Genomic DNA, 16,574 nt, shown 5'->3' with positions numbered 1-16,574 from the left:
CATATAGAGCACTCATGGTACTGAAGGGGAGCAGGACCCTGTGCCCCCTCCTCTGCCTCTTGTTTATAGAGAAGCTGACGTCCCCCAGGCCTCCATGAGTCCAGCTGTTGGTTAGGACAAGCCTGCAGGCGCTGGGGGATGGCAAGGACTCTGACCTCCTATCTCAACAATTAGATGAGCGTATTCCTTCGTTTCCCTTTAAAACGTTCATGACTGAACAGAATCTTTGGAGATACTTTTTGGTGGGGCGATGCTGGGTCCACCAGACTGCAGGCATTCTGGTTAAAAGCAACTTTCCTTTTTGGTACCAAGGCCGTTGCCCCCAGGATCAGACCCCGGGCCGCTCCCTCAAATAGAAACCAAGTACTCTTATCTAAACCTCCGGAGGCAGCTGCAGAGAAGAAACAAGAACTGGTTAGAACCAACTAAGCCCAAGATGGTGGAGGATACGACTTCCAGGGGGCCCTGAGCCTCATTATACGCTCCCTGTGATGTATTAGCTGCTAAGTGACACACCCACCAGCGCCATGACAGTTGACGGTTGCCATGACAACGACTGGAAAAGTCCATACGAGGACTTAAACAAGGACTGATTGGCTCCATCACGCCCGGAAGGAGGACATGATGGTGGAAGCCTCCCGTAGAAGTCCACGCGGCCCGACCCGGGCGGGAGCTGTCCCTGCCGCCCGGCTTGGCTGACGGCTCCCCGCCGGGGCCCCTCACCCTGCTCCCTGCTCAAGCGCTTTCCTTCCTTTTCCCCTTCTGAGCAATAAAGCAGCTGTTCACTTCATCCCTCTGCCTCTGCTCTGCAAATTCTTTCACAGTCGGTGGCAAGAACCCACACTTTGGTGGGCTTCCTAATTTAGGGGGTCCCTCCGTCCGCTAACAGTATCTCTGAAAGGCACAGTATTATGGAAAGCTGTTGGGAAACAACAACATTCAGTAAGTGTCTAAGGCACAGATACACGCTCTCTGGTCCACTGCTCTTAAACTTCAATCTCAACTAAAGATCCAGTGATGTAAGATGTATGTAACTAAAGTTTGGTTTTATATTCTATTCCAGTCATTTACTTTCAATTTTGTATAGTCTCTTCAAAAGTTAAGAATGCTGTTAATTTTTCATTGTTTGAATACCTTTCAAGACATTTCATTGTTCAAGTAACACTGTATCATGTGCTCCAGTTTGTAATTTCCTTTTGGAATATCCACACCCTGATTTATTTGTCTGATTTTCATTCCACATGTTAATTTATTTGAGGTTAAGTATGCTAAGGTCAAATTTTTATTTTCTCTTTCCTGCTTGGAAAAAAAAAAAAAGAATCCAAAAGAAAAACAGGACTGGGAAAAAAATTCTACCATAAGACCTAAATTTTACTGAACTAAAAAAACACTCTTAAGTAAACTTCATTACAAGAGCTGGCAGCATATTTTCAATCGTACTAGTTTCTGGCATTTCCCAAGTGCGTGGTTCCTTCATACTATAAAATAAGAAACATCATGTCATTAAATTGCACCAGAATGACATTGATTATTTACTGGTCTGCGTCTTTAATTGTTTGAAATTGCCATTAACACCAGCAGTGAGTCTTGTCACCTTGCTTTGGTGCTGTGTCCCCTCTCACCCATTACAGACAGTCCTGGGAAAAAAAACCTCAAGTGCAATTTAGGGAAATGGGACACACTCTTCAGCGCAGGGCCAACTGAGTCATCTGACCTCTCACAATGGGTGACCTCCAGGAGTGACCCAGAAGGGCTCCACCCAGTTGATTTTTCAAGACCATTTGGAGTAAAAACCATGCTCTCTAATGCCCTCAGGAAATGACTCATTTTTAAATGGCTGAGTTTTCCTGATACCTGATAATTTTCCTCTGGATGTTGGGAATGAACTGAATTAAATACTTCTCTGCTCTTTTAAATAGAAAATAGTGAACATAATTTCACTTTTCTCAGTGTGTTGGGGTGACCATAACTAACTTTGGTTTTTGTAGCAGATGGATGGGAAATTACTTCGGTGGAGTGGAAAAAAAGACCTGCATTTGGAGTCAGAAGCCATGGATGACAGCTGCTGTGTGATTCTGAACTGTCTGTGCTTTAGTTGCAGCAATAAGGTCTGTAACATATTAACCCTCTGTGTGAGTAAATGGGATGCTGGGTGTAGCATGCCCACCACCACACCTGTTATGCTCCATCTATCTGATGCTGCAGGACTTTGGGTGGTTTTCCTTGACTCCCTCCACAGCCCTAATGAACCCATGCCTGGCTGAGGCTGCCAGCTCTCCTTTCACAAGTTTTTCTCATCCTCCAAAAAACCATCCTCCTCTGCTGTCGAAGGCCTTTGACTTGCTTCCATCAGTCAAAATAACATCCATTATTTCTTCATCACCAGCCCAGGGAACACTCATGTCATCTTGTTTCCATCTGTTCCCCCCGCCATCCATCGCAGGTTCTCAGATGTGAAGGACATTTGACCCTCTCCATTTTAAGAATGCAGGAACATTTTTTTTGCCAAGCACTCACTCCAGCAAAACCTGTCAATCTTTCATCATCTGAAGCAAATGATCCCCAACAGGCACAGAGCAATTTCTTCCAAGCCTTTCTCATACGCTCAACACCAAATGGAATTCCGGACACGTGCAATTTTAAAAGCCACATCCAAGGTTATAAGGAGATTCAAAGTCCTATGTGACAGATCAATGCGCTCCTGGAATCCTTGTCATAATAACACTTCGCAGCATGAATAGCACTCTGGTTGTGGGATCGACTTAGGAAAAAAGAGTGGTGGGCAGGAAAAGCGCGTCCATGTGCCTGGTCAATAATTGCCACCCAAGGAGATCATATGGGGTGGGGAGGGAAAGGAGTGTGTATCCTGAAGATCCACCTTGGGAACCAGGGTCACCACTGGCATATGATGGGCAGGAGCTGGGGGTGTTAAACACGGGTAAGCATATTCGAGGGAGGTAAGTGCTGTGGAGAAAAATCAAGCAAAGCAGAGGAACAGAGTGTACTGGGGTTGGCAAGGTGATCAGAGACAGTCCTGTGGACAAGATGACCTTACGTGAGGAGTCCTGAAGGGAGGGAAGGAAGCAGCCATTTAGAAAGGAGGGAAGGTGTTCTGGGAAGAAGGAAGGACAAGTCCAGAGTCCCTGTAATAGGAATGGCGACTGGCATGTGCCTGGAGCCCCGCGTGGCTGGAGCTGAGGTCTGAGAGGTAGGGGACCAGGCAGAGACAGGAGGGAACGGGGCAGGGGACAGGCATTAAAAGAATGACAGATTAGCAGATACTAACTACTGTACATAAAATAGATAAACAACACGTTTCTACTGTACAGCACAGGAAACTATATTCAATATCCTGTAGTAACTTACAATGAAAAAGAATATGAAAACAAATATATGTATGTGTGTGTATGACTGAACTATTATGCTGTCCACCAGAAGCTGACACATTGTAACTGACTATACTCCAATTAAAGAAGAAAAAAAAAAGAATGACACAGCCATTGGCACCAAGATGGTGGGAGATTCAACTCCCTGTAGACCTCGACCTTCATTACCTGCTCACTGCGACGTTTCAGCATGGGAAGTGGCACTCCCACAGGCACATGACAGTTCCCAGGCTGACCAGGAAAGGCCAAAATGTCGATGGGGCCCAATTTCTGGGAATCCCTGCCCTTTCCCCAAAGTAGCTGGAATAACCTTCCCACTTGTTAAGAGCATGAAATAACCGAGCCCATAAAAACCAACAACTGCGCACGTCGTGGCCGCTCTGCCTCTGAGTGAGCCGGCCCGCACTCTGACTGTGGAGTGAGTATCTACTTCTACTTTAAAAGCACCCAACCCCGAGCCTTGTGGTCTCTCTGGGCTTCTGAGCCGGCCTGCACTCGGTCCATGGAGCGTGTGTGTCTCTGAATAAATCTACCTTCACTCTACCATTGCTCACCCTTGAATTCTTTCCTGCGCAAAGCTAACGACCCTCACCTGGCGGGGGCATGTTTCAGGGACTCAACCACGACCTGGGACCCAGTCATTCTCTCGTGCCCCATTTTTCCTGTATCAAGACAGCCCAGGGGCCCTGATTCTCACCCTGAGTGTGACAGATTCAAGCAGAACGTCCTGAGCACAGGACTGCTATGAATGGAGCTTCCCAGCGGCTGCTGCGTTGAGAGCAGACTGAAGGGGGGAGGGGAGAGGTTAAAGTGGGGCGACCAGGGCACGGTGCAGGGATCTAGGTGAGAGAGGATGGGCGGTGGGGGGGAGTGGTCAGATTTGGGATCTATTAGTAACATTCGCCAAGTGATCATGGCCAGGAATTTAGACACTGCTTTAAGCCTTGTATGTGATCTTCCAATATTCCAGCCCTAGGAGGTAGGTAACAGCACTGTTCTCATTTTAACAGGAAACCTAAATAATATTCTGTTAAAACGGTCATATTTACTTTTATAAGAAATCATGCACGTTAAGCCAGCATAGTGGATGCTGTCTGACTCCACCCAAATACCCTCAAGTCTCAGGCACTTGTTTACTCAGCGGGTTCTTCTCCGGGCATCACCTTACCTGAGGCCATTTCTTCCGCCTGGGACCACTGATTGGTTGATGGGGGGGGGGGTGCAAAGGTTCTGTCTCTTTCACACAACTCTCAGGGGCCATCCCAGCTCTGAAGTTCCCTAAGGGCTCTTCTGAGACCCCAGGAATGCACCGCATCTCAACTTCTCCCTCTGCCCATCCTGCCTCCCCGTCTTCCTTGCCTGGTGCTCGAGAGAGCACTCCTTAAGCCAACTTCCTGCTCACTAACCCCTTCCTTGGATTCTGTTCCCTGGGGAACCACAGCGAGGTTCTGAATTGATTTCAAAAGTGGCTTAAGGCAAAAAAAAAAAAGAGAGAGAGAGAGCAAATGTTTTTCTACAAAAATGATAGAACTTTCATTTTGAAATTTATTCCATAAGTATGGCCAGAGTGTGACTAAAATTCTAGTTTCCTAAATGAAATAGTGTTTAATTTGTTGGACTTTATGAATGGAAACTGCTAGACTCAGTTAACGCAAAACATACACGGTGAGAATATACTTTCACCAACAAATACAAACAAAAATAATTTCAATTGTGCTACTGGAAAACATATTTAGACATTTGTAAACGAAAACACCACACCAGCAGAAGAACCCATCTTCACTTGTTGAAGTTGGTTAACAAATGGTAATGGACTTTTCCATCTTTCCAGAAATACATGGCAGCTGGTATCTAAGGCCACCTGTCGCCATGAGAGTTATTTTAAATGTTCAATCAAAATAGCCTGGGTAAAGAAGGGCTTTTTGAACAGTCATTACATCCTGATTTAAAAATATGTTCAAATTCCACCAGTTTTATACACAACATTTTTCAAAGGCGTTATAATAAAGTAACCTTACTGATATGCTCAGGACATCAATGGATAATGACTGAATTAAACATAGATTTCTTTACACTCTCATGATACGGCTCTCTTCAGTAATCATTGTTTTATTACTTCCTTTTTTCCACATACATTTATTATAGTCTAATGGTGTCTCTGCAGACGTTCAGTTATCCACACAGGAGGGAGTAACAAAGAATGAGAGCAGCGGGCACCGTGATCATGACAAGTCTCTATTTTATGCATTAAAAAATTCCAGTCAGAAAGATTTTAGCTTCTCCTTTCCCATGCGTTAGCCAGTTAAATAGCGATGGAGATTTCTTTTGTACAGAAGCGTTAAAAGCACATTCCTTTCCTTTTAGCTATGCCAGGAGAAAAGAGCCTGGTCTGGATTTCAACCCCCTATGAACACAGCTCTCTTTTCCTTCAGATTTTCTATTTAAAACGCCAACAACAGATACATTAGAAGAGGACAAGGCCCCTCTAAGGGTCCCCTGGCTGCCCCCAAACACCTGAGCATGGGAGGTGGGAAATCTTGAGACGATTTTCTGTGTATTTCATATTGAAACCATACCTGTGAAAACAGCTCTCTGGGCAACTGAGGATCACAGCCTTTTTTTTTTGTAAGGATGGAATCCTGCACCTGGCTGACACATCAGCAAACCTCGGTGGGGGGTGGGGGGCTTGTAGTGGGCCGGAAGGAAGGGGGCATCTAAGTGAACAGTACTCAGTGGATCCTGGGGTAACTTCCTGCTGACAGTGGGGAGACCTTTTGGATCCACCTGAACAAAGTGAACTCTTTTCTCATTCCCAGGCTCAGGGTTCCTGTTGACCAGCTCATATTAACCAACCAGTAACTAAGTCATGCGTGGAATCTAAATGTTAAGATGCAAAACAATTTCCACGAGACTCTAACACCTACAGTGAAGACTTCTTTGAAAGTCTCTTAATTGTATCATCATTTTTCCAGATGTTCCCTAGTGTCTGTAAAACATACTGGTGGATTCCTGCCACTTAATAAACCTTCTCTATAAGCCTGGGCCCTTCTGCTCCGGTCAGCTGAGCTGCATGACTGCTCAGTCAGTTAGGTTTATGAACACATTTATTCCAGTTGTTTATTGCCATTGCACAATATGATGAAATATTTTGCAAACTGATAAAATATAAATATGAGAAAGAGAGTTGTAATTTCGATGAAGGCCAAGTAAATATTTTGGAAATACTCAAAAAAGGGAAGTTCCTCAAAAAATTGAATCTGATGTAAGATTCATTGTAGAAGACCAGAGGAGAAAAATCTCAACATTTTTATTCCACTTTAAAGGATCAAAACTGGTCACCACAGAAAAGAATTAGGGATGTGTGTTTTTGCAGATTCTAATCAGTAGGCTCTTACTCAAAGAAGAGGACTTGGTTTGACATTAGAAGGACTGGTGAACGGACGTACGTGTGAAATTTTCGGGAAGAAAAAAAATTCAAGAGTGTGCCTAATTTGTTTCATGACTCTTCACTTTTCACTGACCTTTTAAGCTAATCAACAAGCCACTGGCCAAGCACACATTCAGTATCGTCTGCACCACGTTTGGGTGGGACCACGGTCTCTTCTTTTAGGCTTTATTGCAGGGGTCATTTCATGGGAGTTTTTGTACAGGAAGAGCCTAATGGCCGGGGGGGGGGGTGTCTCTGGACTTCGACTCCCATCCTAGGAGGTGAAATGGTAGAAACCCTCCCCAAAGTAATTCAATAATCAGAAAGCTCTGGAGGCCCCTGGCAGGTCCCCCAGTGGTGTTCTGATTTTCCAGCATATGGAATCCCGAGCTTTGTAGCACCCCAAGAGGCATAAACACGAGAGGTGTCCCTCACAGCCAAGGAAAGCTGATACTCGAGTTAGTGGAGGGTTTAAGGAAGGGATTCTGACAACTTTCTTGGATGACTTGGGTGCTCATCAGAATCTATGCAGCATTTTCCAAGGGAGATCTCCCTTGCACTTCTCAAGTACCATAAACGAGGTGCCCAACATGAAGGAGAAGTCAGTGGTGCCTCCACATTTTACAAACACAGAATAAAGTTTAAAAGCAGCAAAATATTCATGTCATATATAATCACCAATTTAATATAGTGTTATTTTAAGACCCGTAAGCCAGCCAAAAAGACCCTGGTATAGACTCAACCCTAATGACTAATTTCACCACTGCCTTTGGGATCTAGACGAGAAGGAATCGCTGTTGGGACAGATTTCAGGTAATATCGCCTTTAATCCTAATCATTCTCTTTTGCTGTGCTGCGTGCAAATTTGGAAAAGGTCAGATACACCAAAGGTGTAGAGTAGAGCGGTTGGGAGGGGGCGGAATCCGTGTTCCAGCAACCTCCACAAAGAAAAATATTAAAAGATGGACAGTCTTCCAGTCACCTAGGCTAAATAACCATCAAAATGATGAACGGTCCTAGTATTTTTCTTTTCTAACACAAAGAGTGACAATTTACTTAAATTAAAAAAAAAAAAAAGCATCCATTGAAAATTCACCATATAAAAACCAGGATGCTTTAAATCATAAGCATGGTGGGCCTGGGGTGAGAGGGTAAAATACTTCACCAATTACTGTGCAGTATATTTGCAGCTTTAACTGTTTTCTCCCCACTTCTCCAGGGACATGTTTCTTCCAGAAAGACAGTTGCTGAAGCAAACGTTTATTTTTATTGTTTACTGGGAAAGAAGTGGAAGCCCCAACCAGTGACTGTAATTCTGTAAAATCAGCTGCCAGAGAATTTTGCTTAATTTAGACCTCTGCCCCAAACTGGGTCTGCCGTACTTCTGCTTGAACTTGACAGAAAAGTCTGTTTTTCAGGCAAATGTTTTTGCCCTTTAAGAATGCCACCTAACATCATGAACCACTAATTAATTACTAAAGCCAAAACACACTTTCGTTTGTTTGAATGTCCCTAGAAGGAATGTGTCTTTTGAAAAATGACATTTCCTCATTTCAAAAATAATACATGTTCACTGTGGAACATTTGGAGCACGAAAGAAAGTGGAAAGAAAAAAATTAAACCGTAATCCCACTCACCAGAGATAAGCTTTGTAAACATTTGGATAAACTAGCTGGCAGTGAAAAACTAGAATTCTTCATTCGATCTTAAAAAATGTCTTCTATTTCTTAATAAAAGTTCTTTTCCTCAGTGAAAACCTTTGTTACAGTTTTTCCTCTGGGACTTACATTTCTAGAAATCTTTGGAAACGGGAACTTGGTGCGAACAGTTTAAAACTTTTTCCCACATTGAATGTTAAATCATAGGTCCTAAAACCTAAAAAATTTTGACTGATGAACAATATACTTAGTAGAACACTGTTGAAAAGGATAACTTTTAATATTATATCTGTTACTTTAAGAATGACAATTCCAAACGAAGCCTTGTGATAAAAGAAAATTTCACATACTGACATTTAGTGGAGTCATTCTGGCTTATGCATGAGTTAACTTGATTTTTATGCTGACTGAAAACAGCCTGTTTGTGGCCTATCCAGCATACATTGTACATCTGCTTTAATTATTAAAACAAAAGGGCACAGTGACCAGAAGAATGTCCATGTTAAAGGCTAAATGCCTCTTTTCCCGGGACCCCAGTGCTGGTCGTCCCTTGATGATGAGACTCCCTTCCCAGGGGCCGAGGCCACGCTGACTCGCTGCGTATGTGCCGGTCTGCCCTTTTTTTGTGAAACCTTGAAGAAATGTATCCGTGACTCCTTTAATGTTCTTTGTTCTGACAAAATACAAAACTGTGCAGGAAGCCACGCTTCTCCGGAGCAGTGCCTCTGAGAAGCGGGCTTCCGGGCTGGTCCTCAGTTTGGCTCAAATAAAATTCTTGTCTATGCTTGTTACTGATTGTTCACTGATTATTTTCGTCGACATTTGAGACAACACTAGCAGGGCACTTCAGTGAAATGTGTGATTTGTTGGCTATGTATGTTTTAGAGCAGGTCCCAAAGTAGAACAGGATCAGGACATTCAACCAAACGTGGGCCACCCTGCAGGGGCAGGGGAACTTCTTCAAAAGACTTCTGTGAACCTCACGGTATTCAATAAAAGAGAGGATCTGCCCACAGTGGGAGATTCTGAGGCTGTGTTTAGTTGTCATGTCTCCGTACGTTCCAGGTTAAATACATTTATTATCTGGGATCTTTGGGGGCAGATCATCCTGAAAGTCAGAGTTGAGTTTAAAAGAGTCCCTAAGAACAAGACAGACTGCTGCTGGTAACGCGGAGCTTAAACGTGAATTCTCCTTAAAAGTCGTCTCTAAAGAGTGTTTGGTATGTTCTCTCCCAGTGGATGAGGACAAGGAGAGAGTCAGGGCTGTTCACATAAAAAAAAATTTTTTTTTTAATTTTTTAAAAATTAAAAAAATACACATTGTATACATATTTGCATATATCCGTATCTTATTACCATACTCCCAACATGGTAATCAAATGTGTTCTCATTTTCTTTCTGTTTAACACAATTATCAGAGTATTTTGTTCCTAGACTCAAATGTCTTTATATAAATCCATTTAGAGAGCGGGAAGCCTAGAGTGGGAAGAATTCAGGGGAGTAAATACCCTGAGGACTCCCAAGGACATTTTTGACAGCCAGCTCCTGTTTGCCTGTGTGATGTATTCAACTGTATCACTTCATTGCATAAGGTGTCGCAATGGAAATTTTTACAAGAAAACACCGAGCAAGGTAGGAAGCAAGGTAGACATACCAGACTGGAACCCCGAGCCAAAAGACTTGGAGATCAAGACCTACAGCTCCTCCCCCGAGACGTTCACTGTCAAGAGAAACTAACAACCCCCCACCCCCAGCACCGGGCGGGGTGAGTGAAGCAGACAAGGGCCTGGAAAGCCTGACCGCGGACACCCACCCCCACTTACCTGAGGGCCGTCCTGTAGTGGTAGATGGCTTCCCTGTCCCGACCCTGGTCCTTCAGGAAATTGGCGTAGTTGTAGTGGACCTTGGCATTGTGGGGCAGAGTTTGAACTCCAGACCTAAAAATGAATACACTTTTTTAAGAAATGAGCAGTGAAGGGCACTGTTGAGGAATGTTGTCAGGTTCGTCTGCGTTTTACCCCCAGGTTCGTGAACCTGTATCTGAATGTCCACTGCGGTCCTCAAAGCCAAGTGTTCCAAAATTCAAATTATGTGAGTTATTAAACACGCGTCTGTGGGAAACAATGGAGGCAACGCTCAGATGTGCATGAAAAACAAACACGCTAACTGCACACGAAGCAGAGGTGGTGGCAGGTGGTGAGAGATGATTCTTTGGGGAAAAACCCTGCATGCTCAGGTTAATTCAGTTTTTTCCTTCCTTCCTGCACTTGTAGCCTTCCACTTTTTTTTTTTTTAATGTGAAACTGTCTACAAAAATAAATCATTACAAGAGGGATGATCGTAGACTGGCCTCCCTACTAAGGTTCATTGGAAATAAACATTTCCCGTGTACTAAGCCAGGTCTGATTTAAAAAAAAAAATAAAGGCAGGTGTAATTATTCTACAAGCTGCAGATAAGGAAAGAAGGTTTTGTTCAGTAAGGTTAAACTCGTTGCTTAAATGTTAAACTCGTTGCTTAAATGTTCAGTGTTAGTCTGCTCCGGTTGGCCAAACAAAACTCCTGGGGACTCCCTAGAGGGCGACGCTGAGGCTTCAGAGATGACACATGGAGGAGGAACCTGTCTGTTATCTGCACTGCCTCATAAACTCAAGTGCACAAGATCAGGCAGCTGGTAAGCGGCAGAGATGGGACTGTGACCCAAGGAGTATGCTCCTAGAGTCCCTGATCCCTCACCTGCAAGGAGGTGGTGGCAGGGGAATGATGAAAGTCGGTGGGTTTGGGGGCTATTTGGAAAGAAAACTCCTGGAATTCACATGGGTTAAATGCAGGAGGGGGACAAGTGATGAGACAGAGGAAAGAGGAAGGATGACAACCTAGTTTCTGGGCAATTTGTACTTGAAACACACTTCTTCCAGGTGACATATTATCATTTAATTTTTAATTCAAAGATTAAGACTACTAGGGGAATTCCATGTAAAGTGTTAAACCTGTTAAGGAAATACATCAGGGTATTGTACCTTTCAAAACAATAAAAAATTTTCAATTGAAGTATAGTTGATTTATAATGTTATATTAGTTTCTGGTGTACAGAATAGTGATTCAGTGATACACACATATATTCTTTTTCATTATAGATTATTATAAGCTGTTGAATATAGTTCTCTGTGTTATACAGTAGGACCTTGTTGTTTAGTCTGCATATAGTAGTTTGTATCTGCTAATCCCAAACTCCTAATTTATCCCTCCCCAACCCTTTCCCCTTTGGTAACCATTAGTTTTCCATACCTATGTGTCTGTTTCTGTTTTATAAATAAGTTCATTTGTGTAATTTTTTTAGGTTCCACATATAAGTGATAACATATATTTGTCTTTCTCTATCTGACTTACTTCACTTAGTATGGTGATCTCTAGGTCCACCCACATTGCTGCAAATGGCATTATTTCATTCTTTTTTATGGCTGAGTACTGTTCCATCACACACACACACACACACACACACACACACGTTCTTTATCCAATCATCTGTTGATGGACATTTAGGCTGTTTCCATGTCTTGGCTATTGCAAACAGTGCTGCTATGAACATGGGGGTTCATGTATCTTTTTGAATTAGAGTTTTCTCAGATATATGCCCAGGAGTGGGATTGCTAGATCATAGGGTAAGTTTATTTTTACTTTTTAAAGGAATCTCCATACTGTTTTCCACAGTGGCTGCACCAAACTAGATTCCCACAGTGTAGGAGGGTTCCCTTTCCTCCACACCCTCTCCAGCATTTATCATTTGTGGACTTTTTAACGATGGCCATTCTGACCAGTTTGAGTAACACTTCGTTGTAACTTTGATTTGCATTTCTCTAATAATTAGTGATAATGAGCATCTTTTGATGTGCCTATTGGCCATTTGTATGACTTCATTGGAGAAATGTCCATTTAGGTCTGCTCATTTAAAAATTGTTCTTAAATTAAAAAAAATAAATTAAAAAGTGCAAAGGCAAGAGAAAAAAAAAAAAAAAAAACCTCCAAAAACCAGACAAACAAAAAAACCCAGTCCCTTAGGACCAGCAAAGACTGCCTCTCTTAAAATCTACTGGCGGGCGCCTGAGTACCTCTCCAGCGGAGAGAGCCGACAGGGAGTGTGAGAAGCTGAAGAGCCACCGAGGGCAACGTCGTCTGAGAGCAGCGGACTCCAGCTTGCACAGAGCTGCCTCAGTGATTCCAAACGCGCGGCAGCACCTAGGACGTTTCGTCGCGTGTCGAGCGTGGCTGGAAACAGATTAGCTGTCGATCTGTATCAAGAGCAGTTAGACCCCACGTTCTCTTCTCCACGCTGCACATCCAGGTGACTTTTTCCACTAGCCTTTCCCCATCCCAGCAAAAGGCAGGAGGCTTACTCCCTCGAAAAGTTGAATCAGAGAGATCCTGCACTCAGGGACAAAAGGCACAGCTGAGGGGCCGGGGGAAGAGCAGTAACCTCCAAGGCAGATGAAGAGAAAATGCGCATTGTGAGCGATGGCATCCCTCTAACCCTGCTGGACCTGCGTACAGCTCTGAACATCGGCAGCCAGGACCGGACTCTCAGGGAGGAGGCAGGAGGAATCCTCTCACTGGAAACTGACCCAGGACAAAAGATTTGGGTGCTCCAGTGAACCCCTCCACCTCCTTCAATTATCCCACGGGAGGTGCACCAGCTGACACACAAAGCTAGAGTTTTAATACGATGTTTCATATGGACGTTCCCCAAAGTGAATTTAGCCATGCGGGCAGGATCAGAGTCAGAGTAACAGCAATGGCTTTAAAGCAATCCAGCTTCCACAGCGGAACATTTCTGATTTTTCGATCCAGAACTAAATAGTGCATGGTACAGGTGGATTTTAAAGATAACTTTGAAAAAAAAAAAACCCAGATAACTTTGATTGCAGCATAGCTATAAGTGGCATATTTTTTGGAATTGATCCTTCCCTCTGTGTGATTAATACGGCTGCTCTAATACATTTCACCCGAGGAACAGACGGGCTGGTGGAAACACGTCCTTGCTGAGATGCATTGTTCAGTGAGGACAGGAGGAAGTTACGGGATTCCTAACAAGCCAGCAGCCATGGGTGGAGTCACTGAGATGCTAAGAACACACTGCGTTTCCCATTGTTGTTTCTGACCTTTTCATTCCCTCTGTGATGTGTTTCAGCTGCGTTTTTCCAGTCTCATTTAACAGTGAACAGTTGGTGGGAAAAAAAGGAAAATAAACAACTGGCCAAAGGCAAAACTTTCCATGTCACTCTAACTGGCCAGCTTGCTCTCCCTTCACCCCCTGGCCAGCCTCCTCAGTTTGCTTTCGGGACGCTCTGGCTTGGTGATCCCAACTGTCCTACTGAGAACATGCTGCTTTATTTACTCCACCAGGAAATGTAGCATTCATACATTACAGGGCTGCATCTCAAACTGTATTGATAACAACAGTGACTATGTAGTTACTTTTTAAATTGTGGTCTAGTCAGTTTACAATGCTGTGTCAATTTCTGTTGTGCAATATAATGCATCAGTCATACTTATAAATACATATATTCTTTTTCATTATAGGCTATTACAAGATATTGAATATAATTCCCTGTGCTATACAGTAGACACTTGTTTATCTATTTTATATATAGCAGTTAGTATCTGCAAATCTCGAGCTCCCAATGTTTCCCTTCCCACCCCCTTTCCCCTGGTAACAATAAGTTTGTTTTCTATGTCTGTGAGTCTGTTTCTGTTTTGTAAACAAGTTCATTCATTTTTTTTTTTAGATTCCACATATATGAGTGATATCATATGCTATTTATGAATGAAAGTCTCCCTTTCAACCCAGGATCTTAATTCACACACATATTTCTCTCTCACGCTCTCATTTGCAGGAGACTTGAAAAGTAACAGAGATATCTGTCAGGTATCTCCCCAAGCTAGCAGAACATCAGTTTCCTTTGTGGGCACGACTGGAACAATCAGCCAGGAGAACCATCCCCAAATTCCTGATCAGAAAACAAACATTTAGAAAGTGTTCGGCCTGAGGTTCAGAGGAAAGGAAAGCAAGAAGATTTGTGGTTCCCTTCAGTTGTGACCCTGTCTAACCTGAGGTTTCACAAGTCACACTCCGGAAGTGCTGAGCGAAGCATCCATTCCATCTCCTTCGTCCCTTCAGGAACCTATCGGAGGGGTAGTATTACTGTACCTCCCACCTTGTACGTGAGGACATTGATGCTCAGAGAGATTAAGGCCATTTTCTAAGGTTACAGTCTGAGTAAGTCCTTAAACAGAGATTTCAACCAAGGCCAGTGAATGGTCAGGATCATTCCTGAAGTTGGTTAACATTTGATAAACCAAAGAGGTACCACAAGATATTAGAAACATCAAAATTTCATTGTCACAATGTTTACATCACTGGCATACAAACAATGGCCTTGTGGACCACAGACACATCGACCTGTTTCCCTCTTTACCTAGACGGCTTCAACCTCCTTCCCGTGACAATGGCAGAGTTGAGTGGCTGCAAAAGAGAATGTGGGGCACACAGACATTTACAGTCTGGCCTTTGCAAAGGAGTCTGCCAAACCTTAACAAAGGTTTATGTTCTCTGCCCTGGGAGGTCTGCTTCTCTCTCTGGCCCAGTAATTCAGAGAGGAGGAAAGAGAAATGTGTTTGCTACAGAGGGGGGAAAGATCTGGGCCATAAATTCTCAAGTGGTGGTCCACAGATCACTTCAAGAGTTCGTGAGTGGGATTCAGAAAGACCCTAAACTGGATGCAAAAAGAAAAATATGCTGTCTTCATCTTTCCAGGTATTTTGAAGATCTGAGGGGGAGGGAGGGAAGATTTCATCAAATTGTGCTATTCTGGTACTATTTACGCCAAACCCGCATCCCAGTCTGGGCTGTCATCAGGCCCAGCTGGAGCTGTGCGGTTCCCTTCTCCTCAGGTTAGGTACCAGAATAGTCTCCTCAGGTTAGGTGCCAGAATAGTCTCTTGTTCTAAGAATCAGAGAAAATGTACCTTGCACCTATGATTCTGAACACCTCTCACTCTGTCTCTGTCTCTCTGTTTATACCAGGCTTAGCTTAAGTTAGAAAACATAAAGCAAAAAACGGGTGGTGAGGTGTATGTATTCTTTGGCTTTTACATCAGATTTGGGTTCAAATCCTGGCTCTTCCTTTTCACAACTATTTTGGCTTGGACAAACTATTCTCTCTGAGCCTCTGATGAGACAGAAGTGTGGGGTTCTTGTGCTTTTGTGTGTAAGTTTTTGTAATAGAAGCACAAAGCTGGGAGGGAGGCATCCGTCTGTATCTCCTAAAAGTACATCACTCAGTGGGACCTTTTCTGTGAGAGGAGGCCTCAGCTGGAAACATCGGAACTTGACTGAAATTAGGGTTTTTCTCTAGCACCAAGGTCTGTCCTAAGATGTTCTGCAAGATTGTCCCTCAGTGTTGCCAAGCAAAACCACTGCACATGATTAGAGAGGCCTCCATGGGACCCAATGTCCAAGGACGGTCCGTGGGGTTTTATTTGGAACAAAGGAGAAAACAGAAACAGGGCCTCTGCCAAGGACATCCTCCCATATCTCAGCTCAGGCTTACAAGAGAACAGTCCTTGAAAGCTTGGGTTGGTCTTAGCCAACTGCCTGCACTTACACGGAGTCCTGCTCCTTCCACCTGCTACATTATAGTGCGACATGTCCGTGTGTCTGACTCCCATCCGGACGTCTGGCTCCTGTACAATCTCCCCCCCAAATGTCCTCTCTCTCATATCCTAGAACACAGTGCAGAGCAATAATCTGAAAGCCTTACATAGTGTTTACCCTACTGCCCTCTGTACAGTTCACATGCTCTTTTTATTCTTCACATACACCCAGAAGATACATACTATTATTATTCTAAATTTTGAAATAAAGAAACTAAGGCATGGAGGGGCTGAGTAACTTCCCCACAGTCACACAGCTATTCAATAGTGGAACTTGGAGTACAACCAGTGTTATAGAAACCTGATTCCCATCGAGAGACTAAGCGACTCTTAGAGGGTTGGAGAACTCAGGTTTATTATGCTGGCAGGCCCAGAGGACTTAACACTCCAAGCTCT

The 16,574-nt window shown here is 43.6% G+C and overlaps 1 protein-coding gene across 6 annotated transcripts in view; it reads right to left on the bottom strand.

Annotated features, from left to right (window-relative positions):
• TMTC1 (transmembrane O-mannosyltransferase targeting cadherins 1) overlaps nucleotides 1-16,574 on the bottom strand; it is a 239,872-nt gene that overhangs the window by 58,134 nt on the left and 165,164 nt on the right. For all 6 annotated transcript variants that reach the window (XM_032473164.1, XM_032473161.1, XM_032473163.1 and 3 more), the window contains one exon: nucleotides 10,295-10,408. In XM_032473164.1, the coding sequence (XP_032329055.1) occupies nucleotides 10,295-10,408 (114 nt within the window). The remainder of the gene's footprint in view (nucleotides 1-10,294; nucleotides 10,409-16,574) is intronic.

Source organism: Camelus ferus, chromosome 34 (assembly GCF_009834535.1).
Source record: "Camelus ferus isolate YT-003-E chromosome 34, BCGSAC_Cfer_1.0, whole genome shotgun sequence".
Lineage (NCBI taxonomy): Eukaryota > Metazoa > Chordata > Mammalia > Artiodactyla > Camelidae > Camelus > Camelus ferus.
The sequence above is the reverse complement of the archived record's forward strand: the minus strand, read 5'-3'. Positions and strand labels throughout refer to the sequence as shown.